Genomic DNA, 15,223 nt, shown 5'->3' on the forward strand with positions numbered 1-15,223 from the left:
TCAGGGGCACAACTTCAGTGCAGATTCACGATTATGATGCAAGAACATCTTGGAAGGCCAAGTGGTCTTTGAGATTCAGCATTGGCAAAAATGAGCAATGAGAACAATAAAAATGCATTTTTTTTTCAGACTGTCATTTGACTTTGACCTTTAACCTGGAGGGGTATGATTTAAATGAAGCGTAAATGCACCTTACTCGAGGCTATTTAGAGAGGGCAACGCCATTCTGATTGGATAAACCTTACTGGAGTTGTGGTGAAAAATATTTAAATGTCTATAATTAGGTCATAGACCTTAAAAATTAGGTCAAGGTGGAAAAAAACAAAACTTAAGTCAACCCCATATACTTTGCAAAATTTCATTCTGAATGTTCTGGCCGGCTCCGAGATCCAGCACAGACATTGGCGGGAAAAAGGGAAGAAAAAAAAACCCAATAAACTAAATAGTGGATTGGTACTGTAATCCATCCAACCATCTGGACAATGTGACCATACTCTGTGCAGAGCATTGGTGCTGCATAAGCAGTCTCCTTGGCTATTGGACACAATCCTGGACGGGTCGCTACTCCGACACAGGATACCACCAAGTTGGCACTCATTTTGCCAACCTCAGAAGGATGACAGGTAGAATCAATCCCACCTGGTATTAATTCAACAGCCAAGTGGGATTTGAACTTAGGATCCCAGGATCTCAAGATCCAAGGATCCCAAGCCCACCACTCTCACCATTAAGCCAACACCAGGCATAAACCTTTAATGAGTCTAAGAAACTCTGAGGTACCATTAAAACTGAGGGTACGAATTGTAGAAACAAAGCTTACAACAGGTGTAAGCCTCCCCTATCTTAACTAAAGGTGCTGTACCTTGTCTCTGCTGGCTGCAACCTATTGGAAAAGAATGAAATGGACTCCCACTTCCCTTCCACATGCTGTTGGAATACTCCACCAACTGCCACATCTGACGTGTCCATGATACATAGTGGTGCATCTGACTTACGATGGACAAGCATTGCGGCCTATCCGAGCAAAGACTTCACTGCAGTAAAAGCAGCAGCACATTCGGCGAACCAAACCAAAAGTCTTTTTCGCTCCTTCCCATGCTGTGTGGGGTCAGTTAGTGGACGAAGGGTGTCTGTCCAGTTTGGAATGGACTTCCTGCAGAAATTAATTCTTCCCAGAAACTCCCATAGTTTTCACACTGATGCTGGCTGCAAGAGGTCCTGGATTGCCTTGACATTGTCAGCCAGTGGATGAATGCCATGTTCGTCGATCAATTGCCCCAAACTCTGTAACTAGGGCACCCCAAACTGATATTTGGCAGGATTTATCATGACACCACACTGTGATAAGCGAGTGAATACGAGCTGTAAATGCTGTTGACGCTCCTTGATCGTCTCGTTGGCTATGAGTAAATAATCATTGTAGGAATGTAGGCATAAACGAAATGCAAACCATAGTGACCATATCGATGAAGAGCTGAAAAGTTTGTGCCACATTGCGTGACCCAAAGGGCACACAAACAAATTTGAATCGGCAAAAAGGAGAGGTAATGGCTGTCTTGTGTACATCAGCCGGCTTTACCGGAATCTGATGATGTGCTTTCACGAAGTGAAGCTTGGAGAAAACTTGGCTTTCCCTGGAGTCGAGAAGTAAAATCCTGCAGGTGTGGTACAGGGTAACAGTCTAATACTGTGTTCCGGTTCAGTGTGCGGTAGTCACCACGCGGTAGTCATCAATTCACCAGACATCTTCTTCTGGACCATATGTAAGGGCAAGGACCAGTTGCTGCTTGAAAGTTGAATGATACCCAGCTCAAGTATGTGTTTTAGCGATTGCGTGATGATCCGGAGCTAGTTGATGTCGTAAAGCTCCAACCAGTGGTCCACATGTGTCATTGTGGTTAGTAGTGGAGGGTTTGACCGCCACTTCATTGTAGATTGGTCGAGTTATCTCTGGGTATGATCGAAGGATGGCATCAAAACTGGCCATGTGGTTGGATTTGACAAACATTGGACTGACACAAGGCATGTGCGAGATGATATCCTTGACACAAAGATTAGGTGTAAAGTCAAGGAGCCTTTGGTTTCTGATGTCCACCAACAAAACAAAATGTTTCAGAAATGATAAAAATGCATTTATTTCTTTTCATTTATTTATATTTTCATTTACGCATGCTTTCCAATGGTTCTGTGACATTTTCCCCTGGTGTATCGGCTTCGATGTCCGTCAACACACAAAAAAATGTCCGCCAGCTTCCCCATTGTCTCGGATCACTCACGTGTGTTTTTTTTTTCATTTTTTTTTTTCATTTGTTACTTGCAAAATCGAAGATTTTTCAAGTACTTATATTGGTTAGTCAGTTGTGTTATTCTGTCTGTCTGTGTTTATCATCTTCAGGTCACAATTTTCAACCAATCCTCAAGAAAACTCACCACATCGGAGGGTTTGTCATAAGGAAGAAGTCTATTGTTTTTGAGGTCATAAGGTCAACATAGGCCAAAGGTCAACAACAAAGGTGGTATTTCTAAAATCCTCAATTTTCATCCGATTGACTTGAAATTTGAAGAGGATTTATTGGTTCATGAGTCAGTAAGTGACCACTATATTCGTTATGGGTGTCTGTCTGTCTGTCTGTCTGTCTGTCCCGAGCATAGCTCCGTGGGTTTTGATCTGATCCTGATAAAATTTGGGTGGGAGGTTTATATCATGATCTAGTTGTGTTTTCCTGAGAAGGGGCATGCTGCGCCCATTATGGGGGGAGGCACGCCCAAAAAAAACATGTATTTTTAGGGCGTAGCCGATTTCAAGTTACATATTCTCCGAGGGGGGTTGTCGAATCTGGCAGGGGTTTCAGTATTTGGTTATCCCAATGGCACCTGCATAGCCCCACGGAGCTCGATTTTTCATTTTCGGCCAAAGGTCAAGGTCACAAGGTCACGAACTTAGAAAATGTCAAAAAGATCAATAAATTGGGCATCAAGCTCCTAGGGTTTTCAACTGTTTCGAATGAAAGTTGGTATGCAAGTGGTGCTCTTCGAGTACTACAACTTTCATCATTTACGTTTTTCCCGATTCCCGCCAGTTTGCCCGTGGCGTCCCATCGAAGGTCAATAAACAAAAAAGGTGAACCGTGTACATTGCTCGTGAACCATCGCTGTCTCCAGACTTGTATTTAAGGTCACTGACTTCAACGAGCCAATTATTTTGGAGGTCCACATTGGCCAAAAGATCAACATAGTCCAAATTTCTAAAATTGTAAATTTTCATCCGATTGACTTGAAATTTGAAGAGGAGTTGTATATTTGGTAACTGAATTCAACCACCAATTAATTATTTTTGAGGTCAAATTTGTTTTGTGGATTTTGCAAGTATTGTGCTCTGCACGACGTCTTCTTCTTGTTTATATTTTCATTTACGGATGTTTTCCGATGGTTCTGTGATTTTTCCTGGTGTATCAGCGTTGATGCCCATTGACATGCAAAATTTCAGCTTTCTCCATCACCAGGAAGGTACCGATCTTTAATATCAGTGAGTGAATCAGTCAGCAGTGAGTCAGTGGTTTGAATCCATCCATCCATTGGGACCATACTCTGTACAGAGCGTTGGTGCTGCCGAAGCAGTCTCCTAGGCTATTGGGCACAATCCTGGATGGGTCGCCACTCTGATACTCCAATGTCTTAATCATCTCAGCATGCTGGCACTCATTTTGCCAACCTCGGAAGGATGACAGGCTGAGTCAACCCCACCTTGTATCAATTCAACGGAAAGTCAATTGGATGAAAAATATCCCTACTCACACAATGCTCCCATCTCAACCAAGCAGGATTTGAACTCAAGACCCTAGGATCCCAAGCCCACCACCCTTAAGTGGTATAGCCTGGTGTTGGCTTAGTGGTTTGGGTGGCGGCTTGGGATCCCAGGATCCTGAGTTCAAGCCCCGTTGGCTGCTGAATTAACACCAAGGGGTTGACTCAGCCTGTCATCCATCTGAGGTCGGCAAAGTGAGTACCAGTGTACTGGTCCCGGTGTATGCCCCGGTTAGAATAGGTGTACCATATCCCTGTGTGTCGTAAGAGGCGACCAGGGTTGGCGTCAGGAAGGGCATCCGGCCATAAAAAAAACATTGCCTCAAGAAAAAGCCTAACCCCTGCACAGCAGGGAAAAATGGTTGTAAAAACAGTCAAAAAAAAAAAAAAATATATATATATATATATATATATATATATATATATATATATATATATATATATACATATACATATGAGAGATATATACACACACAAAAGCATTATGTGTTTTTGCTTCATGTGGTCTGCTGCCTATACACCACCAAAATAATGAAATGTTTCAGAATAACGTGTTGCATGCTTGGAACAAGATCACCCATATGGTGGGTACTTTGCGAGCGATTAAAATAATTGTGATAACAAACTTGAAATCTAAAGAAAGTACCTGTCATGGAAAAGTTTGCAGTCTGGGTCGGAAGGAAATCTCTGCAGTTTCCAGCCACAGGTCAAATTTCAAAGATAACTAGAACAGCACTCAGTAGAGCCCATACCTCCGCCAGGCTGAACAGTTTACGATTTGTATCTCACCGATATGTCGGATCTGCATCCAGACCCGAACTAAAATCGAATTGGCTTGTTATTGTCAACTAACCAATTCATCCACCAAGTTTTGTAATGTTCCATTCACAACTTTTTGAGATATCGTGCTCATAGACAGACAAACAGATAGAAAACAGGAGTGAAAACATAACCTCGGTCCACCTTTGGTGACGGGTTTAATAATATCAACAATAAGCAATAAAAAGAGCAATCAGAGATTGCAAACCCTCGCCGGGACTTCTTTTGGGTGGTGTATTTATAGGTTTCAGGGTGAATTCAATATGGCTGCCAAACATTTGACCTATGATATCATATGTGTGAACCTTTTGTTTCTCATGGACAGGCAGTCATCCGTGTAAAGTTTTGCCTCAATTTGTTCAGCCACTTCAGAGAAGAAGATTTTTGAAGGCTTTTTCAAAAAAAACCAATATGGCTACTAAATCACGTGACCGATGATGTAATGATTTTTTTTTTCTGTGGACCATTTTATCCCTAGATGACCCTCAAAAATTTTCATACTGATCGGATGTAGTGTTATACAGATGCAATTATGATGTCATAACGATGGCAACTATGATATCATAAAATAAATCAAACTCATTCCCCATGAGGAGTACTTGGTAAATGCCAAGTTTCAATTTTTTCCTTGTCCTGGTTTCAGAGATGCAGAGGTCAAATTTTTTTCCATTTTTTCAACACGGCTGCCATACGACGTGACCTATGACATCATAAATATCATAACAACATTCTAAGTGAGAAGTCGCACCAATGATGAAAATTTCGTCTCAATCCGACGAGTGATTGCAGAGAAAAACACTAAAATTCTGTGCGGACAAACAGACAGACAGACAAACACACAAATAAACAAACAAACAAGTAGACCCAAATGCAATACCCTCTCCTTCGGCGAGGGTAAAAAAGAAAAAGAAAAGGAAGAAAATCTGAGATTTCCACAACAGCACGTAGTACATGCGATTGTAGTTTAACAATGTTGCCTCCCCCCCTCCTTGCCCTTCCATATACATGGATATGTATATATATATATATATATATATATATATATATATATATATATATATATATATATATATATATATAAAAACTCTCATCTTGTATGTATGTATGTATGTATGTATGTATGTATGTATGTATGTATGTTCCTGAAATACAGCCAAAACGGTACACGAGAGCGCAAAAATTTTCGGCCAAGCTTACTCACCATTCTCCTGCGGTGTGCAGTATCAAGTTTCGTTCAAATCAGGCAACGAAAAAATGATTAAAAAATCAATTCCCGATTCAGTCAAGTACTCTTCGGGAGAATTTGATCAATGCAAACAACCTCAGTGGTATAGTTCGCTGGAGCTATCTTTTTTTTTTAATGAAGTTTTTTGTGAACTGCTGTCACAACGGGAACCCAACGGGTTCACGGGTCGTCTGGTATATATTGTTACAGTTCTAGGAACCGTATGCATTCAAACATACAGCTGACCCAAAGTTAGTTAGCCATTAAGTATATGTGTAGACAGATTCCCTCCTCGTGTTTAGTGGGAAATCGAAGGGGTGCGTTGCGATGTTTTTTTAGTTAGGGTAATAAATCTTTATATCCCATCCCCCATCACGATCCACTGTCCACCTGCTGTATCTGAAGGCCCATTGGCCGGGGCAAAATCTTTGTGTTGTGCCTTCTTCTTGATGAGTCCAGACACGCATGTAGGGGGGGGGGCAGGTTTCTCCCAGCATGGCCGAAATCCCACCCAGAAAGGGCTGATCCATGGAGACCCTGTCCAATCAGGGTGGACAGTGGCGTCGGCTTCACCAAGGCCCTCCCCGCTGAGACAGATCTATAAATTATGAAGCGATCCTCAGCGTAGAGTCCTTGGCTGGGAGATAAATTATGGCACCATCCTGAGAGGGTGGGGAGAGAATTCTGTGTGGGTCGGCTGTGTTAGCTGGAGTCTGAGGTTGGAGAGAAACAGTGTTGGAGCGAGACAGTGGTTGGAGTGAGACGGTTCGAGTCGCGGGTTTCCAAAGAAAGGAGGGTCATGACGCGGAGGGTCTGCCCACGTCTCGCTTCGGTGGCCCATCTGTTGCACTGGTTCGAGGGCGCCCGATCTTTACCGGGTCTCTCGTGGGTCCTGTCGGCAGCCCTGATCCGTCTCGGACTCCGCTCTGCTCCACCCGGGCTCCTTCGCGGACACTGTCTCCGCGCATGTGGCTGTGGGCCGAGCTGCACGACCACTGACAGGTGCCACACCACGGAGCATCCCTTCCCTCCAACGTGCAGGTACCCCAAAAGAACTACGACCTTAGCTCACCTCCCTCTCTGGCTGCGCGGGTCCTTTACAATACACCTGGGTTTATTTTCATCTGAGTGTGTGGCGCCGTCTTTAAGTCGAACTGTTTAAGTGTTTGATCATTGTAAATCTTGGCTGTATATCCCACGATGTCTGCTCTGATTCCTTTTGTAAGTTGATTGTAAATAAACCATTATTAGAAATGTTCCCAGTTCGTTTTCGTCTTTTCCTTCATTGTTTGAGCATGGTTGGGATCTGAGTTTCGCCGGGTTTTTATACCCGATAATCTATTTACACATCCAAGCCGGTATGTTCTTGGCGGGTCCGCTCGGCTGCATCTGAACCAGAAAGGTAGTTGGTAGTTGGTGGAGTGATCCGGTTCGGGCAAGACGTACCGAGTGTGTGGTTCCCCGGTAGACGACACCGTGTGGTTAATTAGGTAAATTGGTTCTAAACAAAAAGACTCTACGCTACGCGGTGGAGGTATTGGCGTCTACGGTCGGTTAAGTGACCCACTACCTCACGGAATTATCCGTGAGCGACGGCCTACGATTCCGGGAGTCTGGTGGGAGACGACGTAACTTTCCCCACCTAGCGGTCATTCTCGCCACCGGACCTCCGGCCCACAACAATATATACATATACATATATATATATATATATATATATATATATATATATATATATATATATATATATATATATATACTGTATATCTAGATCATCTCTCCTCCCACCTCTGAGTGTAGAGTCGATTAGAAGAGGAGACTAATTTTTCTGCCATATCTTGCAATGTTTAGTTTGAACTTAAATGCTTGGCAGGCCAAAAACCGTAATTTCACGACTAATTTCGATTTTTGACTCATGTGGAACAGAAAATCCTGTGGAATGTAGAAGAAGACACCAGACCAATATGTACCGACCTCACTCTTTGGGGGATGTGGTGAGACATCATGTTCCCAATTCCTGTTTGGATCGGTTGAAATACAGATGCATGGTGGGCTGGCAGGACAGCCTTGAAGAGGGCACACTTACCGAGGATCTGTCTCATCTGGATTCAAATCTCGACCCAGCTACAAACTCTCATACTGGTGTTTCGTAGACATCAATGTGTATGCCCTCCTTCTGATGGACGTTGAACTGGGCGTCCTGTCTGCTCGCAGTAGTTGGTGGCCATTAAAGAAAAGATCCCACGGTGGTATTTGCGAATATGTGTGAGGTGAGGCATCGCCAGCACCTTGAACAAATGACAAATTCTTCATCTAACCGACGGGCAGGGGGGACTGCATTAGTAGCACAGCCACGACCCTTAGCAAATGATTGCTGCCCACAGTGGAGTTGGTTACCAAAAGAAGAAGAAGGAGGAGAGGCATCGCGAGATGGTTTGAGAAATGCTCTCACCATGACGTCATCTCAGTGGCGAATAGATGGTTAAGCGACCGCTTGGAGTCTGGGAGATGGGTTGTTCAAACCCCGTCTGAGTTATGCCAAAGACTTTAAAAACGTCACGTGCTGCTTCTGACTCGATGCTCAGCATTTAAAAAGGAGAGAGTACGGACAAACAACCAACCACATATCATATATGTTTGTCACCATTGATGGGCCTAATGTCCTCCTGCGTTTAAGTTCCTTACTCGTGTTATATTGTTCCTGTGTTGTTTTGCAGCCATTTTGAATCTTTGTCCACTGTACAAGTACAACCCGATGACTCTTCGTCTTCTTCTTCTTCTTCTTCTTCTTCTTCTTCTTCTTCTTCTTCTTCTTCTTCTTCTTCTTCTTCTTCTTCTTCTTCTTCTTCTTCTTCTTCTTCTTCTTCTTCTTCTTCTTCTTCTTCTTCTTCTTCTTCTTCTTCTTCTTCTTCTTCTTCTTCTTCTTCTTCTTCTTCTTCCTCTTCTTCTTCTTCTTCACTTTATTAGGGGTTTTGGTCCGATGGGACCAAGCTTCTTCCCTTCCTCGGTCACAATTCTGCTCCACCTCGCTCTGTCCTCAGCCAACTCCCTCCACACTCCAACCACCCCCACCTTACAGATATCCCTACTCACACAATCCTCCCATTTCAACCATGGTCTCCCTCTTTTCCTCCAATCTTGCTCCCTCAATTTATCCGCTCTCTTTGCCATTCTCTCTTCCCCCATCCGCACCAAGTGTCCAGCCCATCTCAGCCGGCGTCCCACCAATCTCCTCGTCAAGCTCATTTCTATCCACTCAAACACAATTGGGACTGGCAAGGCAGAAAGTATGATTTGTTTTTTCCTTAATCTTTCACCTTTCACCCCTTGACATCGGAATGTGGTAAAAATCGAAGAGAAACAGATCAACGGGGTCTTGGAGCAAGGCGTACCTCCATCCCCAGGCCAAATCTGAAGATTGTTTGACACCAATACAAATGTTTATTACGGACCACAGACGTTAAAAATGGACAAATATCGAACAAACAAGTTTCAAATGGAGCACCTCGCCACCATTAGAGCATTTAAATTGAATCAGACGTGGCAATAAATGGGAATTGTTGTTCCCAGCTTGCCCGCTCGATTGCAGAAGACACTATTTGTATTTTTGCCACCTCCATCCCCACCCTGGGCACGGACAACCTGCGAGTTCATCACAATGAGCGTGAAAGTGATTGATGAAGTACAAATACAACGTTGAAGATAGCGAGCTATCGTATGCAGACCGTGGCTGCTGGTTGCATCATTTTTTTTTAATGGGGGCGCAGCTGTGCCGCTGATGCAGTGGCCTCGATTACCAGTGCACTGGTACTCATTTCGCCGACCTCGGAAGGATGACAGGCTGAGTCAACCCCACCTGGTATTAATTCAACGGTTAAGGGTTCGAACTCAAGGCCCTGAACTATTAAGCCAGCCACCTTACCCGTTAATAAGCCAACACCAGGCTTGTGTACAATATGGAGAACAGAAGGAAGGACTAATGAAAGGATAAATAATGAAAGGAACGATGTGGAGAGTGAAAAGATGATCATGGCTTGTTGGAGAAGAGTTGAGAATGATAGACTATTGTGGAGAAGTGAAGAAGAAGAAGTAAAGGAATGAGGTGGGCGGGGACTGCACAAGGACTTTCCACGTCATGACGGCAGCCAATCAGCGCGGCCTGTGTGTGAGATCGCCCTGTGGGGCGGTTGGTACGCATTGTAAATCACAGTTACTCGCTTGGTATCGCAGGTTCGGGAAGGAAAACGAGGGACGAGTAACGGATCGTTTTGAACCGCGATTGGACGGACGGGGTGCACCTGTGATTACGATAGACCGTCGGTGAGACCCCCAGGCTCGGCGGGTGCGGACCTCCGTGGGACGAGCTGTTCGAGTGGAGCCTTGTGGGCCGCGGAGACAAGACGGCCGGAGTTCGTCACACTCTTATGTTCGGGTAAATAATTCGGTTCGATGCTCAATCCGTGTGGGTAACTCGATACCCTCTTGTGATGGTTGTGCTCGAACTCACGTTCTAGATTCTAATGGTCCATCCATTATTATGTACTGTTATACGGAACAATGAATTAATCATTCAAATGGATCCCCCCCCCATATTCTTGGTGTTGTCTCCCCTCTCACTTTTCTGGCACCCCACATTCTCCTACCCCCAACCCCACCCTACCCCACACCCTCCTACCCCCGACCCCACATCCTACCCCCCCGACCTCACAACCTCATAACCCCCTACCCCACATCCTCATACCCCGCCTCTCCCCACATCCTCATACCCCCTCACCCAACATCCTCATACCCCCCTCACCCCACATCCTCCTACCCCGACCCCACATCCTACCCCCGACCCCACATCCTACCCCCTGACCTCACAACCTCATAACCCCCTACCCCACATCCTCATACCCCGCCTCTCCCCACATCCTCATACCCCCCTCACCCAACATCCTCATACCCCCCTCACCCCACATCCTCATACCCCCTCACCCCACATCCTCATACCCCCTCACCCCACATCCTCATACCCCCCTCACCCCACATCCTCATACCCCCCTCACCCCACATCCTCATACCCCCTCACCCCACATCCTCATACCCCCTCACCCCACATCCTCATACCCCCTCACCCCACATCCTCATACCCCCCTCACCCCACATCCTCATACCCCCTCACCCCACATCCTCATACCCTCCTCACCCCACATCCTCATACCCTCCTCACCCCACATCCTCATACCCCCTCACCCCACATCCTCATAACCCCCTCACCCCACATCCTCATAACCCCCTCACCCCACATCCTCATACCCCCTCACCCCACATCCTCATACCCCCTCACCCCACATCCTCATAACCCCCTCACCCCACATCCTCATAACCCCCTCACCCCACATCCTCATAACCCCCTCACCCCACATCCTCATAACCCCTCACCCCACATCCTCATACCCCCCTCACCCCACACCCTCATACTCCCCCTCACCCCACATCCTCATACCCCCTCACCCCACATCCTCATACCCCCTCACCCCACATCCTCATACACCCCCTCACCCCACATCCTCATACCCCCTCACCCCACATCCTCATACCCCCTCACCCCACATCCTCATACCCCCCTCACCCCACATCCTCATACCCCCTCACCCCACATCCTCATACCCCCTCACCCCACATCCTCATACCCCCCTCACCCCACATCCTCATAACCCCCTCACCCCACATCCTCATAACCCCCTCACCCCACATCCTCATACCCCCCTCACCCCACATCCTCATAACCCCCCCACCCCACATCCTCATAACCCCCATATCCTCATACCCCTCACCCTACACCCTCATATCCCCACCCAGCATCCTCATACCCTCACCCCACTTTCCCTTTTTTGTCCAACTACCTTCCCCCGTTTTATCCCACCACCCCCACCCTTCTCCCTTTCACTTTCTTGATGGTTATGCATATTGATTGTCATTGTACTTAAAAACCCAAATTAATACCATGATAAATATGAATCAACATCGATTGACATTCCCACGAGCATTGTCAGCCTTTCGTTTTACCTGTGAAATGAGCTTACCACAACACTTCACCTGAGCGCCTTCGCCAACATGTCTTTGTCAACATAACCGTTCACAGGAAAGCGTTCTGAACTGGGGGCACGCTCGGGCCTCTTTGTGAGATCCTGACGGTGAGTGGTCCACTGGACGTCGTGAGTGGTCGTGGTCCACTGGACGTGTTCCAGCAATGATATTCATGGTATATATGTGAGAGGAGACTACGACACCGTCCATTTGCAAAGATGTCTGAAGAGGAAGATGGTGAGCGATTTTTGTAAATTATTTACATTGGCATGAAGAGTGAATTTTCTGCCATTTGATTCTGAAAACAAATTTTATTTATTAACCTCCACCATCGAAGATGGACGGAAGTTACTGTTTTCACCCCTGTCTGTTTGTTTGTGAACAGTATTACGGAAAAACTCCTGGACGGATTTTGACGAAACTTGGTGGGGGGATTAGGTATGGTCCAAGGATCATGCCATTAGATTTTGGACTCGGTCCAAAAAAAAAAAACTAAGAAAATTTTGCAACTTTTTTTTCAAAAAAATTTCGATTTTATTTGAAAAATATTTGAATTTATTTTTTTTTGCATTTCTACATGTTTTAAGGTATTTACAACCCCCCAAACAAAATTTGTTAGAGAAAAAAAAAAAATTTTTGCAACTTTTTTTTCAAAAAAATTTCGATTTTTTTTTTTTTTTTTTTTTTTTTTTTTTGGGCATTTCTACATGTGCGTCGATCTAGTTTAGTTTATTCAATCGTGGTTCAGTAGAGTCTGAGCCGTTTTGACCTACAGTGAATAGGATATCAGGTTCACTTAAGTGACCCAGCAGTATTTGCGGCGGAGGTTTTGCACTCTACCGAGTGCTCCCCCTCTAGTTTACTTCCTTTTTTGGGGGAGGGGTCATCGCCCAGGCTAGACTGCTCAGAGGTGAGCGAACAGTACATACCTCTTGGGCGTAGACTATCCTGCCGACTTAAAGTTAGCCTCAAGATTGTACCAAAAATAAAAGACATTTTGTCTGCATATTCTTGGTTAGACAATAAAGAAGTTAATTTATTTGAATGATTTTATTTTTCCATCGTGTGTGTATATATTCCAATTTTCTCGTTCTTCTCTTAGCCTGGTGGGATTCATGGTCAGGTAGGCCCACTCCTCCTCCGGTAATACATTTTGAAAGCTCCTTTGTGCGCCGCAAGACATGTCCCAATTACTTATAATCCCGACTTCTTTGTCACCTGCCAGGTTTGTCCGGAGTGTTCCAAAGCTCCACTTGGATGTACAGGTATAAAATGTTCTCATTACCTCCACCACCAAAAGTGAATGTAGGTTGTGTTTTCATTCCTGGCTCAAAAAGTTATGGATGGATTCGGATGGAACTTGGTGGACAGGTTGGGTTTGTGACAAGGATGAAATTATTCGATTTTGGTGAAGATGTGGATCTGGATCCAAAATATTTTTATGCCTCCGCACCAAGGGTGCCGGAGGCTTTATGTTTCCGGGTTGTCCATTCGTTCGTCCGGATTTTCGTTTACGCGATAACTCAAGAAGCAAATTGTAGAATATCATCAAACTTGGTAAAAAGGTAAAGTAAGACGGGGCAATTAAGTGATTAGATTTTGGGCCAGATGTGATAAGGGTCAAAGGTCAAGGTCAAACTGAAATTTTACTGTTTACGCCCTAACTCAAGAAATATTGGACATAATTTCATCAAACTTGGTACAAAGGTAAAGTTAGACAGGGCAATTAACTGATTAGATTTTGGCCAGATGTGATAAAGGTCAAGGGTCAAATATGCCAATATTCAAGTGTTTGTGCGGGAGAGCGGAGGCATACCCGTCGACTGCGCGCAGTCGAATTACTCTAGTTCTTTTTAAATTTTCTTAAGTTTTTCTTCTCCATGGAGGGATGGGGCCAAAAATTAAATATAGCATATCTTAAAAAGTTGTGGACGAGTTATAGCAAAACTTGGTGGATGAGTTGAATAGGTGACGAGAACAAGCCGATTCGATTTTGGTTCAGGTATGAATCCAAATCCGACCTATTGGTGGGATACAAAACTTAAACTCTTCAGCCTGGCAGAGGTAGCTCTTTCACCGAGTGGCGTTCCAATTTCTAACTGTGGTTACCTGTGTTTTTATGTATTGCTGAATGCAAGTTGATTTTCTTACCATTTGGCTGTTAACAAGCTGCCTTTCATTTTAATAATTTCTTGTGAGTTTCATCTACTTCTAGTACCTTTGGGATTTTGATACGTTTTGACCTGATGTGATAAGAATGGTTACATGTGCATCTATTAAACAGCCCCCTTCTCCCCCCCCTCCCCACTCCTGTGTACAATAATTTAATAGATTGGTTTTTATTGCGATTCATAAGTTACCTTAACAGGCCTTGGGCAAGATTGCGTGTTCAAATTTGTGGATGTTTTGATGATTTCTCAAATGCTCGTTGTCTGTTGCTTTACACCGGTGAAGATGAGCATGTGCTTGGCCGATTCAACGACCGGCACTATCCAGATGATCGCACCAAAATGACTGTGACCAGCATTTAACCGAATAGAAATACACTTTACTAACCTATGGCGGTGAGCGGTAGAGACAGATTTAACTAATTTATCATAAAGGCAAACATGAAGCAGAGGACAAAACGCTAAGAAACTGCAAGACAAACCGGTTTGTCTTCATGTCATGCGGCATGGCAGGGAATGATCCTCCTTAACTGTTGGCGATCTCAGCATGATCAATGGCCTGAGAGGATCTATCACAAAACCTTGCAGCTAACATATTTGGCCTTGCTGGACAATACCGCAATGTTTTTTTGTGTTATAAAATGGGGAAAAAAATGTTAGATTTACACACAGTGATCATTTTTCTTCTGGGATGCACGGTACACCTGCAAATTATTTTTGGGACATGCAATAACCATATTTTGCCTTTCTGGACCACACCGAGGTTTTTTTTTTGTTTTTTTCGTGATGTAAAACGCCAAGTAATCAATGAAAATTTTTGGTTTATATATATATTGTTGCGGATTCGCGCCCGCCGGCGTGCGGACGGCCACGTAACTCGAATCGCGGCACGTCGCCCACCGGACGGACAATCCCGTCGTGACCCTCTCGGACTAACGCCGGGAACTAGTCACGGGTGGGCCTTTCGGCCTCACCACGATCGTGCCAATCGGCCCCCCGCGTGGGATACGGTTGCTCTCCAAATTCGACCTACCTAAGTACCCACACGGAGGGTAGACCGGGCGATCGCACCTCGCCGCAGGTCGACTTCGGACACGGGCCACTTTAAGCGACCCGTTCCGTACTATCGGGATAA

The 15,223-nt window shown here is 44.9% G+C and overlaps 1 protein-coding gene across 3 annotated transcripts in view; it reads left to right on the plus strand.

Annotated features, from left to right (window-relative positions):
• Positions 1-15,223, plus strand: part of LOC147010648 (transmembrane gamma-carboxyglutamic acid protein 1-like) — a 60,088-nt gene that overhangs the window by 25,955 nt on the left and 18,910 nt on the right. Inside the window, exons 1-3 of one of the 3 annotated variants that reach the window (XM_085858750.1) lie at positions 9,966-10,280; positions 11,976-12,157; positions 13,146-13,185. The exons of 1 other annotated variant lie outside the window; for it this stretch is intronic. In XM_085858750.1, the coding sequence (XP_085714876.1) occupies positions 12,155-12,157; positions 13,146-13,185 (43 nt within the window). In that variant the 5' untranslated portion in view covers positions 9,966-10,280; positions 11,976-12,154. Of the gene's footprint in view, positions 1-9,965; positions 10,281-11,975; positions 12,158-13,145; positions 13,186-15,223 lie in introns of those variants that run through there. One more of the 3 variants, XM_085858751.1, reaches the window with a different exon arrangement.

Source organism: Eptatretus burgeri, chromosome 16 (genome assembly GCF_056783735.1).
Source record: "Eptatretus burgeri isolate ZD-2024b chromosome 16, Ebu_testis_v1, whole genome shotgun sequence".
NCBI lineage: Eukaryota > Metazoa > Chordata > Myxini > Myxiniformes > Myxinidae > Eptatretus > Eptatretus burgeri.